The 25,676-nt window shown below is 38.5% G+C and overlaps 1 protein-coding gene and 1 long non-coding RNA gene across 10 annotated transcripts in view; one reads left to right on the top strand and one right to left on the bottom strand.

Annotated features, from left to right (window-relative positions):
• PDE4D (phosphodiesterase 4D) overlaps positions 1 to 25,676 on the top strand; it is a 1,237,087-nt gene that overhangs the window by 967,360 nt on the left and 244,051 nt on the right. Inside the window, exon 1 of one of the 9 annotated variants that reach the window (XM_070412015.1) lies at positions 18,510 to 19,251. The exons of 7 other annotated variants lie outside the window; for them this stretch is intronic. In XM_070412015.1, the coding sequence (XP_070268116.1) occupies positions 19,187 to 19,251 (65 nt within the window). In that variant the 5' untranslated portion in view covers positions 18,510 to 19,186. Of the gene's footprint in view, positions 1 to 18,509; positions 19,252 to 25,676 lie in introns of those variants that run through there. One more of the 9 variants, XM_070412017.1, reaches the window with a different exon arrangement.
• The window catches only part of LOC139008604 (uncharacterized), a 33,784-nt gene that overhangs the window by 739 nt on the left and 7,369 nt on the right, over positions 1 to 25,676 (bottom strand). Inside the window, exon 2 of the long non-coding RNA XR_011471165.1 lies at positions 991 to 1,139. This is a non-coding gene — a long non-coding RNA (uncharacterized lncRNA). The remainder of the gene's footprint in view (positions 1 to 990; positions 1,140 to 25,676) is intronic.

Genomic DNA, 25,676 nt, shown 5'->3' with positions numbered 1-25,676 from the left:
AATGAGCAGACTGAGGTATAGAAAGGTAAAGCAACGTGACTGGAGTATGGGACCACGCCGGGATTTACACCTGCCACTCTGACTCCACAGTGTTTCTAACCACTGCTGGTGTTGGATGCTGCTTTCTCTGTATATCCCAGTGTGTTTGCCTCAGTGCTTCATCCTGAGCAGTGGTTCTCAACCTTCCTAATGCCATGACCCTTTAATACAGTTCCTCATGTTGTGGTGACCCCCAACCATAAAATTATTTTCGTTGCTACTTCATAACTGTAATGTTGCTACTGTTATGAATCGTATTGTAAATATCTGATATGCAGGATGTATTTAGGCGACCCCTGTGAAAGGGTCGTTCGACCCCCAAAGGGGTTACGACCCACAGGTTGAGAACCGCTGATCTTGAGCCTTTGGAATCTATTTAAAGATGGAGAATAGAGTTGCATCATCTCATCATTTGAGAAACAGAAAGATAGGTCCATCATTTTGCATAATTCCAAAGACACAGTTCACATTGTGGTTTGTGTAAATGGTTTCCTCTTGCATTTGTACAATGTACAGCCAGCACAAAATAAGGAATAATTACAACTACCTTAAATGGTTGTTTAAGGTAGCCCTGCTAAAATGATCCCTCACACAAAAGGGTTTTCCTCTGCATTGTTTCAAGTGATTCTTAGTGAGACTGGCCACCCCAACGAACAGCTTCTGCTTAGGTCTCTCCTCATGCTAGGAATCAGAGATCAGCATTAAATTTCCACAATTAGTTATTTGACATAATCTAAAAGTTGTCAGGCATTTCCTCGGGGTGAGTTGAAATTCTGGATTGCCATGTCTTCTGCTTCCAGTCCTGTCAAGCAATAGTAGAAGACAAATGTTCTCAAAAATTATCTCTACGGAGCTTTAGGCAGGTTGCTTCTGGTTTATTCTCCGAGAGAGGAGAGAGTGGTGGTGATCTTTGCCTGATGTGGCAGCACCTACAGGGAAGTGGTGACTCACCATCCTCTGATAGAACTGCGGTGACCCTGCAGCCCCATAGTGCCCAGATGTATGACTCCCATTGAGTCAGGGGAGTCGCTCAAGCCTGGTTACAGCAGAGCAGGAATTCCTCAGCATTACTGAACCCATTGTCATTTCTGTTACAGCACCTGTTGGGTAACAACAATAGTGAAGAAAGCATTTGGTTAGTGAAGCCTCTGTAGACTATCCCATGCTATTTCAAATACATTCCATTTATTCTTAGAAAACAAAGTTCACTTCACAGAAAAACTATTGAGCATATTCACTGAAGCAATCGAGTAGAATGGGAGTCAGAGACTTAAATTCAAGTGTATCTGTTTCTCTTAGACCTAAAATCTTCTCTTCATGTTCCCAATTTCTCTTAATGTGTGGAACCTAACCCCAGTTCAAAACTATATCTCTGGGACTGAGTGAAAAGAAAGGTGACCCTCATCAGAACGCTCATACCTCTTCCTCCACTATGGGAAGAATGCTGGGGCCCCAGCAACTCTCTTAGTTCATCAGTCAATAGTCAGATATTTTAAAGGAAAATTTAACAAATAATTTTGATACAACCAGACAACAGTGTTATTGTCTTAGTTTAGTCATTCAAGTATCCAAACCCTGGATTATAACAATCTCCTGTGTTCAGTTACTATAGAGGAAACCTTAAGGAGAGTAATATTTTCCTCCCCACTAAACTATTATGTCCTCAAGGGTTGCAACCACATCTTTTGCTTTTTTATCATCTGTGGTATCTACTATGAGCTAGATCATGAGTAAGCTGTGCAGTGAATGCTCAATGCCTTCTTTCACCTCACCAGCAAAGCAAAACATAACTCATAATTATCAAAATAGTACAGGAAATAACACACTATCTGGAAATATTAACTGTATCTCCTGTATGAATCACTTCTTCCCAGAATTCCCTTTCCACCCAAGTCCCATGTCCAGGACTCTGTTGCCTGTGGCACATACTATGGTCCTCAATGTCCAGAGCCTGTGAGCTTTTTATGGGTCTATGAAAATATTTGAGAACTGAAAAATAAAGTAATTGACTCCAAAATACCAAAGAAAACTATAAAAGCACGATTAAAGTTTAATTGAATGTTCAAAGTGTAACATTATGTCAATTTTAATAATTGTCAAATAAATATTCATAAAAACTTTATTGCATTTGAAGAAAAACTTGTGGGAATGAATATTTTTTACTTCACAAATATTCTCAAGCAAGCGGGGTGATTGCAGAAAATTTAGGCCAACCATTAGTTAAATGAGTTCAGTAGGAGCCAAATAATTTGAAAAGCAAAATTGTAAAGGTCATTTCTAGAGTTTTATAGCAAACTTATTGTATAAGTGGGAAATGGGGCTAATTTAATATGTTGGATATGATGTGTAGTGAGGCCTATAAAGGTGTTAAAACAGCCCTACCTAGACTACTACCCATTTGCAATAATTTATATTTTGATTTTGTATTTTGTTGATACTGTAAATCACTGTAATTAATTATAATCCAGAATTTTTATAAGGTAACTCTTAAGAAAAAGATTAACTATCTGCAGAGAAGTCTGTGAGTCAACCAAAGAGTAAAGTAGGTCCTGGGGGAGTCTGACTCAAGGAAGAACTGTCAGCTGAATGAAGCCTTAGATTTCATGGACTTGGGTGGGAGAGCTTTTCCATAGTCTTGCCCCATATGGAATAACCATCTTCCCTGAAAGTAGAGTGGACTGGGGCATTATCTCTTCTAGCTCATTTGCCTTCAACTTTCCATAAGGCAACTTCTGCCTCAAGACTCAACTTTTTTGCAAAAATATCAGACAAAGCACTCTCTTTAAGAACACAGGGCACACACGACGGTAGTTCTGAAAATCAGTTCTGTGTTGTTGACGTTTTTTTTCAGAGTTCACTGCATGTCTGGAATGAACAGGCTCTCTTTCTCCCCAGAAGAGCACAGATTGATATGCAAGGTCAGGTTAAATAGTGTCTAAGTCTGCTCTCCTGTCCCTTATACAGGAGCTATCTGTTCCAAGGACAAAATTCAACTGTAAATATAATATACCTATGAAAATTGTTCTTAAGGAAGGAAACTGTCTTCATTTTGAGAAAAGAACCAACATAGTAAAATTAAAATGTGTATTTTTCTTTCAAAAGTTACAGTTGAATACCACGTTTATTATTCCTGAAGTCTGGTAACTAAATGCTTGAAACGTTTTTAAGTTTAAATTTCTAGAATGAAAATAATAATTTCTAATGATTACAAGGTCATGTCTACACACACACACACACACACACACACACACACACTCACTCACACTCTCACACACACACACACCAAAACAAAACAAACAAAAAAAACCTGTGACCAGAGGTGATAAATTTATTCTTTCTATCATCTTTATCTAACAATTGCTTAAATGAGTTTTAAAAAATTATTCTTCTGTTGAGATGCTATTTGTAATGCTATTTATTTAGTTCTTGAGGTCCTAGTTTACCCCAGAAGACATTTGGCTCTGTGAACAGACAAATTAAAGTCCCAATTTAAGGCCCCTAGCATGCTACTGAACCTCCTCTAGACCTGTTTCCTCAGTTGTTAGATGGAGGAAATGACAGCACCTCGCTCATGAACTTGTTTTAAATATATCTGAGATGGTGTGTGCAGAGCGTCTTACCCAGCGCCTGGCACACGGTGAGCACGCACCGAGTGGAAATTCTGCCTGTCATTTTCAGATTCCTTCCTTGGGAGCCAGAGGGCCTGAGTTCTGGTCTAGTTCTTCCACTCAACTAGCCGGGAAGCACTCTCTGCACCTCAGTTCCCTTATCTGATAAATGGGTGTAAAGTCTTCATGTGTTTGATGTAAAAGTAAATGTGCTAATATATGTAAAATACTTATGATAGCTCCAAACTGGTTCTTAGAGAACAGGCCAGAATGTAGCCTTCCCATCCAGAGACACAGCCGTCTGATTTATAGGCAGATGGGTGACTGACTGGCAGATTTTATAGGCTGCCACAAGCACCCTCCCATTGTCTTGCCAAGATGTGGGAAAACTCTTCCTGGAAAAGCCATTCTTTTGAACTGAGCTTCCAAAAAGTCCCTATTAGAATTCAAATACCCTATCTGGTTGAATAGCACATTGCCTATCAGCTTCTCCAGGTTAATTCTGTTTCTCCTAAATACCTCAGAAAGAATCTTTCCCTCCTAAACAATGATAGTAGGGTCAGCTCAATGCCTGCCCAAGACTGCTTCCAGTGCATTTCTTACCCAGTTTCTTTTTTTTTTTTTGTATAAAAAATTTTATTGTAAGGACATAGTAACTCTGTTTTCATAAAGGAGATGCCAAAAGTAGCTTTTAGAGATAGAGGCTTATGAAAAAGAAGACAGGCAAGCCTCAATTTTTGAAATCTAATTTCAACCGTGAGGCAAATGCCACAACAAGAACCTGGGGGAAAATTGTAAAAGGCTTTTTTGCCACTGTTGACCAAAGAAAAGATGAACTCTGTTGTTAAGCAAGCACCCTGTGAGACAGGTACTATGCTAGGTACTGGGAATACAAAGATGAATAAACTCCACCCATGTTTTCAAGGCATAGACAGCATTGTGAAGGACCAGACAGCATTATGGAGGCCCGGATCTCTTTCTCTTAGCCAGATGAGGAGGGGATCCCGTTGTGGCAGTCTGGGAGGAATTAGCACCAGAAGCCAGAGGCAGCCAGCCACACAGCAGGACTAGAGGATGACTTGTAAGTTAATTCCTGACAAGGAAGAGAGAGGGAGAGAGAGAGAGAGATTGATTCCAGTGAAGCATGTGCAAAGATCCAAAAATCATAGTTTGGGATTGCAAATGAGGCAACATCTCTTCTCATTTAATCCCAGAACAGCCCTGGGAGGGACATAGTTGCATATATTATTTCATTTTATAGAAGAAGGTGTTGAATTTTAGAAGGTCACACAATCAAAATCAATGGCTGAACAGTGGCCATGAAACTCTACAATTTCTATTATGTGCTGTCATGCATTGTAAGTACATTACACACAAGCAAAACATAATAATCAAAAATAACCCAAGATGTTCACAGATTGAATGAAGCCAAGAAGACTAAACCCCTAAATTTGTCTTTGAGTTAGTTGGCTGCTTGTGTTAGATCTTGGAGGGTAAGTAGGACATTTGCTCGCAGAGAAGGGGGTTAGAAGGTAAAATACTCGCCAGGCAAAGGAAACAGCACAGCAGATTTGGGGCAAGGCACGTACGATTGTGTGGTTGCCGTAATAGGGTATGAAAAATTAGTTATCAAGGGTAAGGCTGAACAATAGATTGCATATTGTCACGAGCAAGGAAGTCACATGTTTGTATTCTCCCACAACGCCAGGTTTATTAAGGGAGACCCCCGCCCCGCCCCCCCAATCAGCCAATAGAGTAACATACAGGTTACCCACAGAGAGGGGGAGCTTAAGTGGTAGAAGGGAGTAGAGCAAGGCTTCCAGGACGAAGTCCAATCACTGGTAGTGTCTGCAGATGGAGAGGCAGGTGTTGGTCTGAATCCAGGCAGCTACAGTGGTGACTTGCACCTGGTGGAGTGGAAGTCCCGCCGGGTTACGAGGGTGACCCGAGGTCCAACCAAGCTCCAGCATCAAATGGTCGGAGCTCTGAGTCTTACAGCCCCCCAGTGGACAGAAGTCCCACACATATTAGTGTCCATATGGAGCTCTTATCCAAGTATCCAGATCTGTGGTTTTGGGTGTTTCAGGCCCCTCCCAAGGGAGTTCCCGTTACACCCCATTACCTCAGTCTTGACGTAGCACTTGACATAACTGCCATGGCTGACAGTGACTCTGTATTAGATTGTCAAACGTATTCAGAAGGTCTACTTGGTCTATACACATCCAAACGGTAGTTTTTATTTAACACACACAAAAGGCTATAATTGATTCTATAAGGAATGGGAAGTTACCGAAGGTTGTTAAGTAGGGAATTTAACATTTAATCTAACATTAATAATTTAACATTTGGGTCTTTGAAAGATAACCCAAAGACAGTACAGAGAATAAAACTTAAATGCGTAAGACACGAGGCAGGAAAACTGTTTACAATCTATTATGTAAAGGGAGTCAGGGGATCAGGTTCTAAATTAAGATTAAACACAAAACAATTATTTTTAATCAATGTATTATAGTAATACTAGTACTAGAGGCCTGATGCATGAAATTTGTGCAAGAGTAGGCCTTCTTTCCCCTGGCTGCCGGCACTGGCTTCCCTCTGGCACCCAGGACCCGGGCTTCCCTTGCAGCCCTGGCTTCGTCCAGAAGGTTGTCCAGAAGGATGTCCAGTCTAATTAGCATATTATGCTTTTATTATTATAGATACTTTTAAGTTTTAAACCTGTTTTCCTCCATATTTATTCACTTCTCTTTTAAAACTTATTTTAAAATTTTAGTGAATTTAAAACTTATTTTTAATAGTAGGTATTATTTATTGAGCTCTCACTATATGTCTCATTTAATCCTCATAAAACTCTTTTGTATCTTTATTTTATAGCTGAAGAAACTGAGGCTTAGAGAAGTTTAACAAACAACTAGTCATAAGTGGAGTCTGGATTTTCACCCACAATCTAGCCCCAAAGGCTACTTTTAACCTGACCCTGTATACCTTCCCAAATTAATAGGCATTGTCTCAAATTTATTTGGAATGTGTGTGGTCAAAGGGAAATTGCTTGAGTTGCCTGGATCATTTTACTGTTACTTTTAACATAGGCAGGGGGAAATGTTATTAAACAAATGTAAGTTAAATCGACCTGATGAATGTTTTCTTTTTAATAAGTCAATTTTATTCACTGTCTATTGCATCAGGTATTAAATTATCATTAAAGCACATTCTAGGGAGGCCAGGGGAAGGTCAATGGGGAAAAAAAGGAGACATATATACTACTATTTGTAATACTTTAAACAATAAAAAAAGCACATCTGTGTACATTTATTTCTGATAGATATTTTTCAAATCCTATCTTAATGAAAACTTCATTTCATGTCACAATATTAGAAGCAGGGCTTCATTTAGATATGCAGTTTTTCTAGTTCTTTTATTTTCTCTTTCAAAAAATTCTTTCATCACATAAATATGTAATGAATACAGAATACAAAGGAAATACAAGAAGACTTGTAAAATTTGAAGTTAGATCATTTATTTTATTAGATGCCTACAATGTTTTCTTGGAATCCAATATTTTGAATTAGTACAAATTTCTGAAAGTCAATGACAAAATGCATTTCCTGTCAACATTACTGATCCCATGCAGAAGTGTTTATGCTGGTTTTAAAAACTAGTTTTCTGAACCTTTCAATAAAAGACAATGTACTTTATTGAAATTATACATGTTGAAATTATACATTATCAGAGGTCTCACATATTGTTACCTTTCAAAATGATCATTTATGAGCCAGTATTACCTAAGGAGGCAATCAAATGCCATCTGTTGTATAGGTAAGAGCCAACCACCATTACTCATGTTATGAGTATGGCTAAAGATTTTATCACATTGTATAGTGAACAGATTCGTGATATTATCACATATACCCTCATCATAGTGTTTATGAGCCTAAAAATTAGAAACAAAGACAGTAAACTGAGATTGTTTAATCCTGAATATCTGGAAAATCTAAAATTTTCTGGCTGTTAAATATGTCCCTTGTAAAATCACACACACCATTTTAATGGATATTCATTCATTGCCATTGTCCAACTGAAGAGGATGGATGGCTTAAAAACAACATTCCCAAAAACATAGTAGCAATTTTTAATCTCCCTCTCTCTTTCCTCTCTTCTCTCTCCACTCTTTCCTTCTCACAAACACATCACACACATCACATGCATACTGATCCTGTCAACAGTGATGTGACTTGGAACAAATCACCAGCTTTCTTTATTCATAAAATCAGTATTAGTGCACCTAACGTGCAGGATTGTTGAGACGAACAATTAAAAAAGAATATATAAAGTAATTAGCAGGTGGATTATTACATAATCATGATTATTGTTACTTTTATTTATAAAAACTTTATTGTTTTGAATTAATTTTTACTATAGATTCAATCTCTAATCTAAATACAATGACTTCGTGTTTTCCATTTATTTTGTTGTGTTTCTTAAGAAGTTTGCCCACATTGCTTAAATTTTCAAATTTATTGGCATAAAGTTGTTCATAACATATTTTCATTTTTTTATGTCTAGAGAAACTGATACTGACAATTTGTGTTTCTCAAATTAGTTCTTGTTCAGTATTTTTTTGTGTTTGTCAATTTATTATTCTTTATAAGGAACCAGCTTTTGGCTTTGATGATTTTTATTTTATATTTTTTATGTCATTGTTTTATACTCTCATCTTTATTTTTATTTTATTCGACTGTTAAAGTATAATTAACTGTTATCTTTCTAGATTCTTGATATTATATCACATGAGATATTGTCAGTCTTTCTCATTTTCTTTTTTCCCGAGCTTTATTGAGGTATGATTGACAAAGTTGTATATACTGGTATTTAAAGTGCACACAGTGCAATATACAGATCATGTAACATAGAAATCAACACCTGAAACTTTTATGGTCATATTAACCAATGTCATCCCAATAAATGTAATTAAAAAATTAAAATATATAAAGTGTACAATGTGATGGTTAGATATGTCCATACATTGTGAAGTGATTACCACGATCAGGTTAATTAATGCGTCCATTACATTTTAGTTACAATTTGTGTGGCAGGGGGAGGGATGAGAATGCTTAAGATCTACTCTCTTAGTGAATTGTGCGTACTATTTACAATACAGAATTAACTATAGTCACAGTTCTGCACATTTGATCCACAGAACTTCTTTTTTATTTTTCAATTACAATTGGCAGATATTACATTAGTTTTAGATGTACAACATAGTGATTAGACATTTTTATAACTTACTAGAGGCCCAGTGCACAAAAATTTGTGCACTCGGGGGATCCCTCAGCCCGGCCTGTGCCCTCTTGCAGTCTGGGACCCCTCAGGGGATGACCACCTGCTGGCTTAGACCTGCTCCCTGTGGAATTGGGCCTAAGCTGGCAGTCAGACATCCCTCTGGCAGCACAGGAGCCCTCGGGGGATGTCCACTTGCCAGCGGGGAGCAGGCCTAAGCTGCAGTCGGACATCCTTAGCACTGCTGAGGAGGCGGGAGAGGCTCCCACCACCACCGCTGTACTGGCAGCCGTCAGCCTGGCTTGTCGCTGAGCAGAGCTCCCCCTGTGGGACCACACTGACCACCAGGGGACAGCTCCTGCATTGAGCATCTGCCCCATGGTGGTTAGTGTGTGTCACAGTGACCAGTCATTCCCAGTCGTTCTGCTGTTAGGGTCAATTTGCATATTACCCTTTTATTATATAGGAGTGCCTGGCCAGCCTGGGTAAGGGGCTGATGGCTGTTTGCAGGCTGGCCATAGCCCCTTCAGTGTGGGGGTCCCCACTGGGGTGCCTGGCCAATCTGGGTGAAGGGCTGAGGGCCGTTTGCAGGCTGGCCACAGCCCCTTAAGGGTGGGGGGGTCCTGCTGGGGTGCCTGACCAGTCTGGGTGAGGGGCTGAGGGCCGTTTTCAGGCTGGCTAAGCCCCCCAACGGGGACCCTCACCCCATTAGGGTGTGGCCAGCCTGGGTGAGGGGCTGATGTCTGTTTGCAGGCTGGCCACAACCTCCAGCCACCCAAGCTCCCAGTGGAGGCTGGCTGGAAACAGATATCTGGGATTCGTTTATCTTCTATAATTGAAACTTTGTTGTCTTTAGCGGAGGCCACAGCCGGCTAAGGGCTGGCGGGAAGATTGGTTCCTCCATCGCCCGGGCAACCAAGCTTCCTGCTTGCTCCAGCTCTGTGGCTGCCAGCCGCCATCTTGGTTGGGTTAATTTGCATATAGTCACTCTGATTGTCTGGTGGGCGTGGCTTAGGGCGTAGTGAAGGTATGGTCAATTAGCATCTTTGTATTTTATTAGTGTAGATGATGTGATCACAGAACTTATTCTTCTTAAAGACTTGTACATCTCTGCCATCATCTCTCCATTTCTAATACCTGTCAGTCCTGAATACCACCATTCTACACTGTTTCTATAAGTTTGACATCTCTCTCTCTCTCTCTCTCTCTCTCTCTCTTAGATTCTACTTATAAGTGAGGGTGTACAGTATTTGTCTTTCTCTGTCTGGCTTGTCCTCCAGGTTCATCTATGTTGTCACAAATAGCATATTTCCTTCTTTTCCATGGCTGAATAATATTCCACTATATTTTTATACCACATCTTCTTTATCTGCTTGTCCATGGAAGGACACTTAGGTTGTTTCCATATCATGGTTACTGTGAATAATGCTACAATGAATATGGAAGTGTAGATATCTCTTTGAGATATTGAATTCATTTCCTTTGGATATATACCCAGAAGTAGAATTGCTGGATCATATGGTAGTTCAATTTTTTTATTTTTTGAGGAAACTCTCTGATGTTTTCATAGTGGCTATCCCAGTTTACCTTCCCACCAATAGCCTCCAAGTTTTCCCTTTCTCCACATCTTCATCAGCACTTACCTCTTGTCTTTTTTATAAACATCATCAATACAGGTATGAGGTTATATCTCCTCTTGGGTTTGATTTGCATTTCCCTGATAATTAGTGATGTTAAGCACCTTTTTATGTACCTGTTAGCCATGGTCTTCTTTGGAAAAATGTGTACTCTGATCCTTTGCTCATTTTTTAATCATATCATTTGGGATTTGAGTTGGTTAGGGGTTTTTTTGTTGTATTTTTTTTGCCATTGAGTCATATGAGTTCTTTATATATTTTGGATATTTACATCTTATCAAATATATGATTTGAAAATATCTTCTCACAGGTTGTCTTTTTATTTTTTCAATATTATAGTTTATAATAAATAAATATAGTCATGCACTGCTTAATGACAGGGATACGTTCTGAGAAAAGCATTGCTAGGTGATTTTGTCATTATGCTAACATCATAGAGTGCACTTACCAAAACCTACATGGTATAGCCCACTACACACTTAAGACATATTGTATAGCCTACTGTTCCTAGGCTATAGGCCTGCATAGCATGTTACAGTACAAAACAACATGAGATTAAATCAAGCACAAGAGAAAATTATGCAATCAAGAGACTCAATAAACAAGAAATGCGTCAGACTGCTGCCAGCCTATCACAGCACACTGTTTTGTTGTTGTTGTTGTTGTTGTTGTTGTTTTTTTATTGCTTAAAGCATTACAAAGGGTATTACATATGTGTCCTTTTCTCCCCCCCACCCTTGACAAGCCCCTGCCCTCCCTTACCCCCCAGTGTCTTATGTCCATTAGTTATGGTTATATGGATGCATACAAGTCCTTCGGTTGATCTCTTACTCCCCTCCCTCCTGTCCCCCAACCCTCCCTGGCCTTACCACTGAAGACCGACAATCGGTTTGAGGCAGCTCTGCCACTGTATTTATTATTGTTCAAAAGTTTGTAATGGTCTTAATTATCCATGAAAGACTGAGATCATGTGGTATTTTTCCTTCATTGACTGGCTTGTTTCACTTAGCATAATGCTCTCCAGTTCCATCCATGCTGTTGCAAATGGTAAGAGTTCCTTCTTTTTAACAGCAGCATAGTATTCCATCGTGTAGATGTACCACAGTTTTCTAATCCAATCATCTACTGATGGGCACTTAGGCTGTTTCCAGATCTTAGCTATGGTGAATTGTGCTGCTATGAACATCTGGGTGCATATATCCTTTCTGATTGGTGTTTCTGGTTTCTTGGGATATATTCCTAGAAGTGGGATCACAGGGTCAAATGGGAGTTCCATTTCCAATTTTTTGAGGAACCTCCATACTGCCTTCCATAGTGGCTGCAGCACACTGTTTAACACCAAACTTTTATACATAGAAAGAGTACACTCTAAAATAACTTACAGCCGAAACCGGTTTGGCTCAGTGGATAGAGCATCAGCCTGCGGACTGAAGGGTCCTGGGTTCGATTCCGGTCAAGGGCATTTACCTGGGTTGCAGGCACATCCCCAGTAGGAGATGTGCAGGAGGCAGCTGATCGATGTTTCTCTCTCATCGATGTTTCTAACTCTCTATCTCTCTCCCTTCCTCTCTGTAAAAAAATCAATAAAATATATTTTAAAAAAATAAAAAATAAAAAAATAAAATAAAATAACTTACAAATATAATGTAATAAACACATAAACCAGTAACATAGTCATTTATTATTATTACCAAGTATGTACTCTACATAATTGTATATATTATACATTTTTTAATTCTACCTTTTAAAATGTTTTATTATGAACATTTTTAAATGCACAGAAGTGAAGAGTACAATGACCTTCCATATACCCATCTCCCAGTTTCTGTGGCTGTTACGTTTTGCTATATTGGTTTCCTCTGTCCTTCCCAATCCCTCTGTTTATGTTTTAAAACAAATCCCAGACATCCTATTTACCCTTATACATCTCAACTATGCATCTCAACAACAGCACAATTAAGGTCATTTTCTTATACAATGCCAATGTAAAATTATAATAATAATAATTCATTTTTATCATCTAAAACCAGCATCAAGTTTTCATCATTGTCTAAATTATTGCAACAGCATGGATGGAACTGGAAAGCATTATGCTAAGTGAAATAAGCCAGTCAGAGAAAGATAATATCACATGATCTCACTCATTTATGGAATATAATAAACAACATAAACTGATGAACAGAAACAGATCCAGAGACAGAGAAGCATCGATCAGACCATCAAACCTCAGAGGGAAGGTAGAGGAGGGTGGGGGTAAGGAGGAGAGATCAACCAAAGGACTTGTATGCATGCATATAAGCCTAACCAATGGACACAGACAACAGGGGAATGAGGGCATGAGGGGGGAAGGGAGTGGAGGGGTAATGGGGGGGGGGGGGTAAGGACACATATGTAATATCTTAATCAATAAAGAAAAAAAAGAACACAGAGCAAACATATCTGTTTCAATATGCCAAATAAGATTGTATAGGTATAATTTAATTCAATGGTAGATCAATAAAGAATAATGAATACATTTTTTTAAAAAAAATTTATTTAGTATTTCAAACAGAATCTAAATATGCCAATGTAATGAATTTATTGTACCCCTTTCAATCCCTAAAAGAGACTTGTAACAACCATATTTGGATTCTGTGCTATACTTTCATGCAACTGGCAGGTTTGTTTACACCAGCATGAGCACAAACATGTGAGTAATGAATTGCCCCATGACCTCACTAAATGATAGGAATTTTTCGGCTCCATTACAGTCTTAGGAGACCATGGTCACATAAAGGTTATTATGTGGCACATCAATGTATTCATTCGTCATCAGATGACCAAACTGTATTTCTCATAATTATTTGGTCTTTGTCCACTGGTTCCTGGCTCACAGCCCTTAAAACTCTTGGAATTTCCTGTGATAAGAGCCATAAAGATGTCCTTTGTTAAGTTACTGTGATGACTTTCAGAAAGCCCTTAGATAACTAGATAGGGAATTGCTTGCCTGGGGAACCAATAATGTGATTAGAGGGTTGCAACTTTCAGCCCCAAACCCTACAGGACCTCTGGGGAAGGAAGAGGAACTCGAGGCTGAATCAATCCCCAGTGGTCAATGATTTAATCAGTCATGCCTGTAATGAAGCCTCCATTAAAAATCCAAGAGGATGGGGTTCAGAGAGCTGTAGGGTTGGTGAACATATGGAAAGAGGGGAGAGGAGAGACCTGGAAACTCCATGGCCTTTTCTCATACCTTCCTATGCATATTTTCCATCTGCTTGTTACTGAATTATATCCTTTTATATAAATGTAATCTAGTGAGTCAATGGGTTTTCTAAATTTTGTGAGCCAGCCAAAAATTAATGGAACACAAGGAGGGGGTCATGGGAACCTCTCATTTATAGTCAATCTGTCAGAAGCACAAGTAACAACCTGGACTTGCAACTAGTATCTGAAGTGGGTAGGAAGAAGGGCAATCTTTTGGGACTAAGAGCTTACCCTATGGAATCTGATACTATTTCTGGATAGATAGTGTCAGATTGGGTTGAATTCTCAGACCCCCTGCTGATGTCCAAGAATTGCTTGTTGGTTTGCGAATGTGCCCTGTCCCTCATCCCCCACATTGGATTGGGTGCAGAACCCCAAATAATTTTGTTGATAGTTTCCTTTGTTGTGCAGAAGCTTTTTAGTTTCATGCAAATATTCAAAGCAATACCTATTAAAATTGCAATGAGATTTTTCACAGAAATAAAAAAAGGCCATGAATAGTCAAAGCAATCTTGAGAAAGGTGGATGGACAAAGCTTAAGATATCACATTTCCTGATTTCCAACTATATTACAAAGCTCTAGTAATAAAAACAATATGGTACCGACACAAAAGCAAACAGACCTGTAGATCAATGGAACAGAATAGAGAGCCCAGAAAAAAACCCATGCTTATATAGTCAACTGATCTTCAACAGGAACACCAAGAACATATGATAGGGAAAGAATAGTCTCTTCCATAAGTAGTGTTGGGAAAACTGGATAGCCACATACAAAAGAAGGAAACTGGACCCCTATTTCATACCACTCCTAAAAAGTAACTTCAAATGGATTAAAGACATTGTAAATGGCTATAAGCCCTGAAACCATAAAACTCTTTGAAGAAAATAGGGAACAGCTGCTTGACTTTGATCTTCACAGTGCTTTTTTGGACATAACACCCAAAGGCAGGCAACAAAAGCAAAATTAAGCAGGGGGATTACATCAAAATTGTGACGACTACTATTGTAACTTGACATTTTACAAAAGAGGTTGGAAACCTGAAGGTCAGAAGTCTTCAAAATATTACCCTGGGCTTTTCCTCAGAAATTAAGGAATTTAGTTCCAAGAAGGTTCATGCCTATAGGAAAGTCCTTGAGGCCAGTTGTATACTTAGCTAGTATAATAAGAGAAGATGCTTGAAGGAAAATGTATTATTCCTCAATAACAAGGAAATGCTATAAGAGTTCAAAGTGACTTGTTCTTTTTCTTTTTTTATATAAATTTTTTATTGATTTCAGAAAGGAATGGAGAGAGTGAGAGAGATAGAAATATCAATGATGAGAGAGAATCATTGATTGGCTGCCTCCTGCACACCCCCTACTGGGGATCGAGCCTGCAATAGGGCATGTGCCCTTGACCGGAATTGAATCCAGGACCCTTCAGTCCACAGGCCGATGCTCTATCCACTGAGCCACACCAGCTAGGGCCAAAGTGACTTGTCCTTATTAATGTTAGAGTACAATGTAGAATACCAGGACACTGTAAAAAAGAATTGCAATTCCATGGTCATTTTTCCTAAAAAGTTATTTGAAATATTGGCAGTACTGAATTTAAGCACATTTGACAGGTCTGAATATTTTATTGGTTTATGACATGGTTCTCAAAAATCTGCTCATGACTAATTAAAAAGTGTAGAGTATCTCTTGTAATCTGAAAATAAGACAGATTTGAAAGAGGGCAGAGCATTTCAAAATAATAAAGCTATCTTTTAAAATTATAGTATTTAAGCCTGGCCACAGTGGCTCAGTGGTTGAACATCAACCTATGAACCAGTGGATAGAGCACTGGCCTGTGGACTGAAGGGTCCCAGGTTCAATTCTAGTCAAGGACACATGCCCAGATTGCAGTCTTGATCCCCAGTTCGGGTGTGCAGGAGGTAGCCGATCAATGATTGTCTCTAATCATTGATGTTTCTCTCTCTCTCTCCCACTCCCTTCCTCTCTGAGATCAATAAAGATATATTTTAAAAAGAACTTATATTATTTAAGTTTGAGCCATTGAAGAAAAATGTCAAGCAAGTAATAGTATAGATGGTATGCCAACCTGGCAAAACTGCAGATGTCATGACCAAATGACTAAAGTTCAGGAAACATCATGTGACATAGTGGTTTGGGTCACTAAATTATATGCAGATGGATAAATAAGTGGAACGAATCGATGTTTCTCTCTCTCTCTCTCTCTCTCTCCCCCTCCCTCCTCTCCCTCTAAGATCAATAAATAAATAAAATTTAACACAAAACAAAAATAAATGCTGTGGTGACAGTAGTCAAATAGAAGTTTATACAGCACTACACAATGCAATATATCAAGGGCATGCTATCCGTAATAGCAGCTCTGGATCAAATGCATGTTCTTCAAAGTCCTACAGACCAGGGCCACATGGTTCCTGACGGCCAGCCTTCCTGGGTCCCGGCTTCCTTGTCAGCCTGCACACCATCATATACTTGTGTACTAAGCGGAATGTGGAGGGCAGTGCCTTATCTGCTCCATTCTGAGCAGCTTTTCAAAGGAAAAAAAATACATGGCACAGATTACAAAACATTATTTCAGAAATGTTTGTGTGAAAAATTGCCGTAGAGTAAACACTGTAATATTGAATAAGTACTCTTCATGGTTTTTTAAAATTATTATTCTGTCACTACCTTGAGTATTAGGAGAAGAAGCAAAAGGTTAAAAACTGAAATCTTAATGGCCTGCTTATATTGTCCATCTCTCTGTGTAATAGCAAACGTGATGTACTGATCCAAGAAGCTTTGAGTATTCCAGTTAGTTGCATATAGCATCGGATTCCCCGCTTAAACTTGTTTTCTTTGAGGACAGAAGTGATATTTTAGTATTTCTGGGACTGTTATACTGTGTTCAGGAGATACCCAACAGGATTTTCACAGGTAGATTCTTGGAATGCATGGAACATTGAGCAAGTAAGGAACAGCGCTCCAGGCAGCACTTACCTCTTCTGCGTATTGACAGTGAAGGGACAGTGAAGGGAGTGGCAGTGAGCTAAGTAATCTCACTGGGACAGAGAGCCTTCTGGGGGATGATAGAACACAGGGCTGATTATTTCAGGAGAGTTCAACGCATAATATTCAGACATTACATTCCATGACCTTGTCATTGCTTCCCCCTGAAATAGGAACCTTACATAAAAGAGACCAGTGCTCCAAATCAATAATGGTAATTGCTTACTTTTATTCAGTTTGTTTTCTTATTCCTTTTCCCTTGTTAAAAATGCAGGAAGAAACTAAGATAAACCTCCTCCCATGAGCCTCCTTCCCCTCAAACATGAGTAGTCTCACAAACCTTTCTCTGAATTCCTAAAAATATGTGATTGGTTAACCTGCCTTCAAGTGCCGTCAACACGATAAATAGGCAACAGAGCTCAGAGTGCATGAAAGTTCCTGAGCAATCATAGGAAAACTGAAAAGCTTAAGGAGATGGGCTATTATGGAAACCAGTTGATTGGCATGTGCCTCCAGAGGCCTGGGAGCCACTCAGAGGAGAGGAAATCACAACTGCACCTTAAATCGTGACCAGAGGAGGAGTTGAAGGGTTTGCTCTAATAAGCAGCCAGAGCCTCTGGCGGGATGCCTCACAACATTAATTTTCCAAGTCCTTTGGGTGGGACACAACTGCACTCCAACATCCTGCCTACAAATGCTAAATAAATACGAAGTTCACGTCAGACCAGAGAACCAACGTACTAACTAATGTCATTTGAGGGATCAGAATGCTTTCATTATTTTCGCTTGATAATTCACATCCAAAATAACTGAAGTTGACACACCCAGATGAATATATCTCCTTTGTACAAATGTTCAAAGGCATAGCCAGGGTGGTCACATGTTCCTTAAGAGCAATTGCATTCAGCTTGGATTATATCTACTAAAATAGAAAAGCTTTCATTTCAGATGTAGGAGGCAGGGCAGGGATTGGTCTTCACAATACAAGATGTTAAGGTGAAATGGTGTGAGCTTCATGTCTCACTGAAGAGCTTACTTAAGAATGAGCAGACCCAGGGTCTTGGTGTGTAGAAATCAATGAAGTTTGCATATGATTTTCAAACAGAAATAAGGTTTAGAGAGCGTTGTGCAAGGGAACAGGCTTAGTACATGTAGCCACTTGTCCAGCAATAATGCATTAAGTTTTTCTGGTTAAACATTCTGGCACAACCTGATGCCATGATGCCTGCTACAATGGTGACTTTTTAAGAGGCAATTTGCATCTCTACAACCAGCCCCTAAGCAAGGCGTTTCATGAACTGCGCTCCACATGTACCGCTGCTAAACCCTCAAGCTCTCTCAACTTTGCTCTGACAAAGAATTTGAGTTTTCAGTACAGGACTTTGAAAAAAATGATTTTTTTTTTTTTTTTTTGCAAGAGGGTAATTAACAAACAACTCAATGCAAAGGGGTGTGTTCCTTATAAAGGTGCCCAGTGATTCTTACCCTGAATAACACAGACACCTCATTTCCCAGAGGAGGAAATGGGTTTATACGTTTTGAGAGGTCTGCTTGGCTGGCTTACAGTCCTGGTCTCTGGGCTGGTCTGTCCCTTGGCTTTGTAAGTTTCAGCAATTCAGGAGAAGGCGGGGCTGGACGCTCTGGTTGGGTGTTGTGTTTTATTTTTTTTTCCCTCTCTCACTTCCCTGCGGTGTTTTGAACTGCCTTCCTACAGACGTCATACAACCCTTGAAGAATAGTTTCTTCCTGGCGAGATTGAATGATAGTCCTCATTGACAAAGGCTTGGAGTCAGATTCCAAGCGGGGGACAAGGACTGAAATTACACTCGCAGGTAAAGCCGCGGGCACAGCGCCGGGAAGAGCTCTGTTCCCGGGCTGGCTTCTCGGCTCCCCGGGGAGGAGTGTTTTCCTGTGGTCGCGCTGAAATGGAACTTCCCTGACAGCTCTCCCGTGTTAGCGGGCTTGGCGGTGACTTTCTTTTCCTTTCACTCTACCTGGGTACTTTGAGACTGGTGGGAAACTTTAAGCCTGTGATTATGGATTTGCAAAAAAAGGCAAGATCGAGTGGCTCTTTTACTGTGTGGGTTTCCCTTGTGACCAGATGAAGAATAGATTCAAACTGCAGTTCCTCCCTTGGCAATGCAAACAGAAAAAAGAACTGTCACTTCCGAACAGCCAAGTGCTGGAGTGAATTCAGTAAGAAAGAGGGAAGGACTCCGGTGCCTTAGCAGCTTCCTTATGTTCCGGACTCGGGGCAGGAGCTGGGCTCCGGGAACCCTGGATTTCTTCAAGCAGCCTCCCTGGAAAGTGGAATATATTTGTGGAAAGACAGCGGAACTGTATTAATCAGAAGACTTTTCTCCTTCTTTCTCTCCCAAAATGAGTATTATTATGAAGCCAAGGTCCCGGTCTACAAGTTCCCTGAAGACTACAGAGGCAGTTTGGTAACATGCTTTTCTCTCGTCTCTCCCAGTCTTCCCTTTTCAGATTGACGTAATACTTGAGTATTTAGTAATTGCTGACGAGGTTCGAGAATTAGGTCTGATGTGAAGGCTGTGTGAGAAAGAGCATGGTGTTGGTGACCGTTTTGTTCTCTGCTTTGTGTCCTATTTGTCGGCTCTAAACACAGGGGTGCTCATATTTTTTAACTCCATGTGCACTAGAGCCATTCATCTGGTGATAGTTTTGAGAGGAGGAAAGAAACTTGCAAATATGTTGGAAGTTTAGAAATGAAAACTTATTTTCACTGTCTGATTTGGTTGCTTAATTTCTCACCTTTCTTGCAAGCAGTTTGGTAGTTTGACAGTCTTTGTCATTCTCTTTAGAAATGATACCTTGGCTTTTAGCACAGTTGTGAAATTAAGTTAGAGAAATTAATAATGTTATATATTTAAATACAGTGGCAGAGCTGCCTCAAACTGATTGTCAAACTGCAGTGGGAAAGCCAGGGAGGGTTGGGGGACAGGAGGGAGGGGAGTAAGAGATCAACCGAAGGACTTGTATGCACTCATATAACCATAACTAATGGACATAAGACACTGGGGGGTAAGGGAGGGCAGGGGCTTGTCAAGGGCGGGGGGGAAAAAAGGACACTTATGTAATACCCTTTGTAATACTTTAAGCGAAAAATAAAAAAAATAATAATAATGATATATATTTTAATCATACAACCAACCCAAATTTAACAATGTGGCTAAATACATATCAAGTGGCTTGTGTTCTTTTTGTCAATAATATTTCCTGGTAACTATGTGTTTCTGATCATTTTAGTGTTTTCACCTTAATGAAAAGTATATTAATTTCAACGTATTCCAATATTTTATGGTACTATTTCCCCTATATTGACCTGATATGCTTGTAAGCATATGGCCCTTAGGGAATATTTTTTCAACAAAGTAACTTTTGTGTCTAAAATAGCTATTTACAGAATACTTTTATGGCTATTTCAGCAGTTAATCTTACGTTATCTTAGTAATTGTAAATAACTAAGATTACCTCTTTGAAGTGGAAGTAATCTTGCTTCAGATGGGGGAAATAAAAGCAGTGGGTGAGGGCAGGTGGTTGGGGATAAGATGGAAGCAGAAGCAAAGTATTATATATTTTATGAGCAGGCAAACACACATATAAATACTCAAAATTTTTGCATAAGGAATTTAGCACAGACTTATGTCGTTACTGTACTAGTGTTTTACAGTGGCTTAGATCAAGAATTGTCCCTTCAATCATAATTCTGTGAGTTTTAATAAATTATAGATGTAGATTTTGTCTCTTAAGTCAGTTATAATTCCTTATAAACGAGTATATGTAATAAGGTCCTCCTTGAGTTTAGAGTTTATTTAAAGAAAAGTGTGTATGGTTCCTTTATGTCAAGCAATAAATACTGGGAAATACTTAGAAACATTATATTCATTACCATATAGTATAACTCTCTAACATAAATGGGTAATCAAAATTTATAAAATCAATGAATTTTACTCATTTGTGATTTCTATCCTGCCTGTGTGAAAACAGCATTGGATGCTTGAATAAACAGTATTTAACCAACCTATTTTTCTTTTTGCCTAAAGTGTTGGAAGACTAATTTCTAAATTCAGTGTTCAATGGGCAATAATTAGTTCACTTCAAGAGACTAGTAACATTGACATCCTCTACTCCTCTGAGATTGTCATAGTCCATTTTTATCCACAACTATTCTACTTTGTTATTCCAAATTGTGTAAGCTATTTTCATAAATAAATAGGGCCAAAATTTACAATATATTTTTTAAATATTGATTTGTGAATATGTATATTGTTACATCTAATTTTATATATTTTGTGTAGTTTGGGGTCAAAATGTTTTTTATGTAAGAAATAAATGTCTCTTTATGCTAATGATTTCTAGATTTAACTGTATACTACAGAAACCTCTCCCATTGTTAATCTTACATGTGCCTTATGAATAATATAATGGATTGGGCATATCACTGCTGCCTCTAAATTGTCTGGCCTGTGGTTATAATTGCTGTAATTACAGTTTTACCATTTTATTATCTCTTGTATCATTCAAATACTTTATACACATTTATTTATTTATATTTATAGTAAAATCTATATAGATGATAGGTTAGGAAAAAAGGGGAAATATAAATGTGTGTATGAATTCATATATGTGTTTGTGTGTGTGTGTTTGTGTGTGTGTGTGTGTGTGTGTGTGTGTGTATAATCAATAAAAACAAATAAAAGTAGCCCTTTCTCTCTCTATGCCTCTGCACAGACAGGACCCAGAAAGCTCATGGGACAATGACTTCTCCTAACCACTTTTACTGTTTTAACTTCTCAACTACCCATTTCCCCCAACCTCCATTTCTTTTCAAATGCCAAAATCTGCTTCATCCTTTTAACAGTTGACTTCCCATGAGAGAGACCTGCTGATTTGCCCTTTATTCCCTTACCCAATGAGTTAATTTCATTTTGGACTTTAGAATACTTTGGGACCTATCTTTTGGCTTTATCATCTTAATTCATCGTATGTAAATCTATTTTCTGTTCCATTGGCCCACTTTCTCCAAAACTGTCTACTTGCCTTCAGCTGCCTCCAAGCCAGATGCTACCTTTGGAAATTTGCTAACTGGCTTCTGGAAGGATGCAATGCTTTAGATTAGTTTTCCTTTACTTTTTCCTATCTGCCTCTCTTTAATCAATATCAGAAGAAATCAATCCACACTAACTTATTTACAGCCGTGATTAAATCCCTATAAAGTTATGATTTTTAATCACTTTAAAACTGTCTACCTTGTGACTATATCTAAATGCATTAAAATGTTTGTTTATATATTGAGTGATTGAAGAAATAAATTGGAGCTGTTGTTTTAGAGGTCTGATTGCCTTTGAAGTTTAGGGCTGATGTTGGTTGTTAAACATGGCTGTTTGGTAGACTTGTAGTTTTAGCCTCTAGGCCAGTGTGTTCTCTACTGGTAGAAAATAAGGTCATCTGTTCCTGTTATAGAGAAATAAAGAGCAAAAGGTCAGTGCCTCCCAGTTTTGAATAGATCATCTTTCCAGTTATATTAGTTAGCAAGTTTAACTTTGTTCTCTGCAAGCTCTGTAAGGCTTTGTATTAGGTTTCATCGGGTTTTAAGTCACCTTTGAAACATATTCTATCCTATATGTTTTGTCTTAGAGGCTTTTATAAAGGGGAAAATGGAATTTGCATGCTTTCAGCCTATCCAATATACATTGTGACTTTCTTAGGAAAGTGAATGCTTTCAAGGTTGGGTCAGAGTTTTTACCATGTGATGATTTTTTTTCTTTTCTTATTACCTAAGTTTGTATCACAGCTGTTACATAACAGACCTAGAGTTGCATAGTGTTGAGGAGAATTGATTAAGATACCTTGAAAATTTAAAATATAACTCGGGAAGCACAGAGTGGATTTCGGGTAGTTATACTCTTTAAAGTTGTAAATTATGAGATTCCTCTGAAAAAGCCCTTTGTCCACCCTACTTCCAACTTGCTGTGTCGGAGGCCACCCAGTCTCTCTATAGCCAGGTCTACTCTCCTGTAAAATAAAGGAGGTGACCTAGATCGGTGAATTTCAAAGATTTTTTTTAACGGAGTACTTTCCACAAATGAAATGCTAATATAAATGACTATATATGAAAGACTTAAAAGTATCTATATATCTGATATACACATAATTTTAAACATGCACATGTATGAAATATCTAAGTAAAAATATAACAATAAAACAGCCACTGAGTTTGCACCTTTACCCCCACCCCATTTCTATCCTTGCAGTACCTCTAAGAGCCCTAGGCTTCCAAAGAATACTGTTTGGAAAACACTGAGCTAATAAACTACGAAGATCCTGTGTAGTTCTATGTTCTGCAGTGCTACCCTCCTGCTGGAGAGTCTTGTGTTTTCTGTATTCCTATGGGGACTGTGACAAATTTGCTGCTACTTAAACTTCCAGGAAATTCAAATAACAATAGTCCAAATACTTCTATTTGAAAGACTTTAAAGTGCTGGGCAATTTTCATTTATGAGAAATCACAGAAGAGTTATAATAGTTAAGATACATTATTTTTAAAACAAGATATATTAATTTTACTTACTCATTTTTTACGAATTTGTTTTACGCTTATTTTGGATGGGAAAATTTTCACTCATTGAATACTGTATACATAGCTGACATGTCAGCAATTCAGTTGGACAGTTGGTAAAGAAAAATGCTGAACTGGTATTGCGTTCTTCAAAAAAAGGGGGGGATTTCTTTAGTTTGGATATTTCAAAATGAGATTCTCAACCTTTTCTTTTTCTATCATGTCAATGGTGGATAAAATTTGTAGAACATTGCCCCATGCAATATTCTTTGGTGGCACTGCACTGTACAAGCTAACATGAATAAAACTGACTGTTGTTATGTGTGAGCAACACGTAGTCCTACCTGTAATTTCCCCATTGATCTGAGGCATACCATGGTTTTGGTCCCATCACTAAAACTTGCCTTTCAGGAGAGGTAAAAGAATAGCTCACTTATTATTCCCTCTATCAGTCATTCCAATCATATAGTGAATTTAATTAAATCAGAAAGAATGAGGACATGAATGTAATCATGGGTATAGGAATCGTTAGTCATGGATCCATCCAACTGTCAAAGCAAGATTGAGAAAAGTAGATTATAAGATGAAACAAAAGAGGGAAAATGTTAATGAAATCTTTAAGGATATTTCCCTTAGGGAAAGATGCCTGGAAGATCTGTATAAATATTCTGAGCAATAATTATTATTAAGCATACAGAATTGGTAAAACCTGGATAAAGGTAACAAGAATGAGACCTGGAGGCATTTAACTAGGTTAATGAGGAATAGAGTCACAAAGGCATAGTCTTAATTTAAAAACTGCGTAGATTTTCTTAGGAGCCCTTCCAGAGATTATCCAAGTTCTCAAGAAGTAAAGCAGAGGTTGAAGATATATTAGAAAATTGTTAGTAGAAGTAAGGTATCCTCTAGCCCAGTGATGGCGAACCTATGACACCCGTGTCAGAGGTGACACGCGAACTCATTTTTTTGGTTGATTTTTCTTTGTTAAATGGCATTTAAATATATAAAATAAATATCAAAAATATAAATCTTTGTTTTACTATGGTTGCAAATATCAAAAAATTTCTATATGTGACATGGCACCAGAGTTAAGTTAGGGTTTTTCAAAATGTGGACACGCTGAGCTCAAAAGGTTCGCCATCACTGCTCTAGCCCAAAGCACCAAATCTAACAAGGGATCAGGACCTACAGGAAGGGCTAGGGTACCACAGGGGCACAAAGACAGTGAGCCTAAGTGAGGTCCTATTAAGTGTAACCACGTAAAGATAACTAATGGAAGGCTATGCCTGTGATATACTTAATTCTCAAAATGCCTCACTATGTGGTCATTTGGCCTAAACTAAAAAGTACTTCAAAAGAATAGAGAATAGGGAGAATCCCAGAACCTATGGATGTAGTTTCTTAGCATAACAGAGGAAATATAATTTACATAGATGTATTATCTACCCTCAGTCTTCTAATGGGTTTGGCTCTTCTAGGAGCATCCTGGGTGATAGGTGAGGATGTAATTGTGGAAGCCTAAGGTAAACTGTTCTTCAGAATAAAAGTCAGGAAAAAAATTAAAAATTGTGAGGAAGATTGGAAGAAGTGTGGAAGATCAGAGGAGAGGTCAATATTGGAAGAACTCCAGCCCATTTCAAATCAGACGTCCACCATCTAGCACCCTACTCTGTTTAATCCCATTGCCACCTTCTGGGCAAAGGCTGCCATGAATGGACTTGAATGTAGAAGACATTTCCCCCTCACCTCAACCCTAAGAACTTCTGCTAGAGGATTAAGGGAGTCAACTGCAATCCTTCCATTTCTCTCCTCTACACATGAGGAAGGACAATAAATGAGAACATTAGGTGTAGAATGTATGCACACCGGGGTTGCAGCCTCCAGAGCTTCCTTAATGGAAATGGTCCTGATGCTTCACAACCCACACAATTAAGGGGTTTTGTTTATATGGAATACTAACCTCCCTTGCTTAAATGTTAACCCATTTCTTTCCAGTTATCAATAGATGTGGGGATAGTGAATCAGTAGATAATTAGGTTCTCCTTTATGACATTTGAAAGTGGCTAGTAAGCAACTCCATGGTCTTTTTTCTTTCATAGTGCACAATACTCATTTTGAATTATAAAGTAGATGGCATCAGTGTGACTTGTTAAAAGAAATGTTTCATAAAACGTAGTTTCAATATGTAATTGTTGTCAAGCTTCACACATAAGAGTATTCCCATTGTACCTAATTCTCCTTCCTGCTTCAAATACATATGAGGTGAGAAATTCAACTCCTTTAAAT

Source organism: Myotis yumanensis, unplaced genomic scaffold (assembly GCF_028538775.1).
Source record: "Myotis yumanensis isolate MYYU_CA2020_CCGP unplaced genomic scaffold, mMyoYum1.0.hap1 SCAF_4, whole genome shotgun sequence".
NCBI classification, from domain to species: Eukaryota; Metazoa; Chordata; class Mammalia; order Chiroptera; family Vespertilionidae; genus Myotis; species Myotis yumanensis.
Note: the sequence above shows the minus strand (reverse complement) of the source record. Positions and strands in the feature narration are given on the sequence as shown.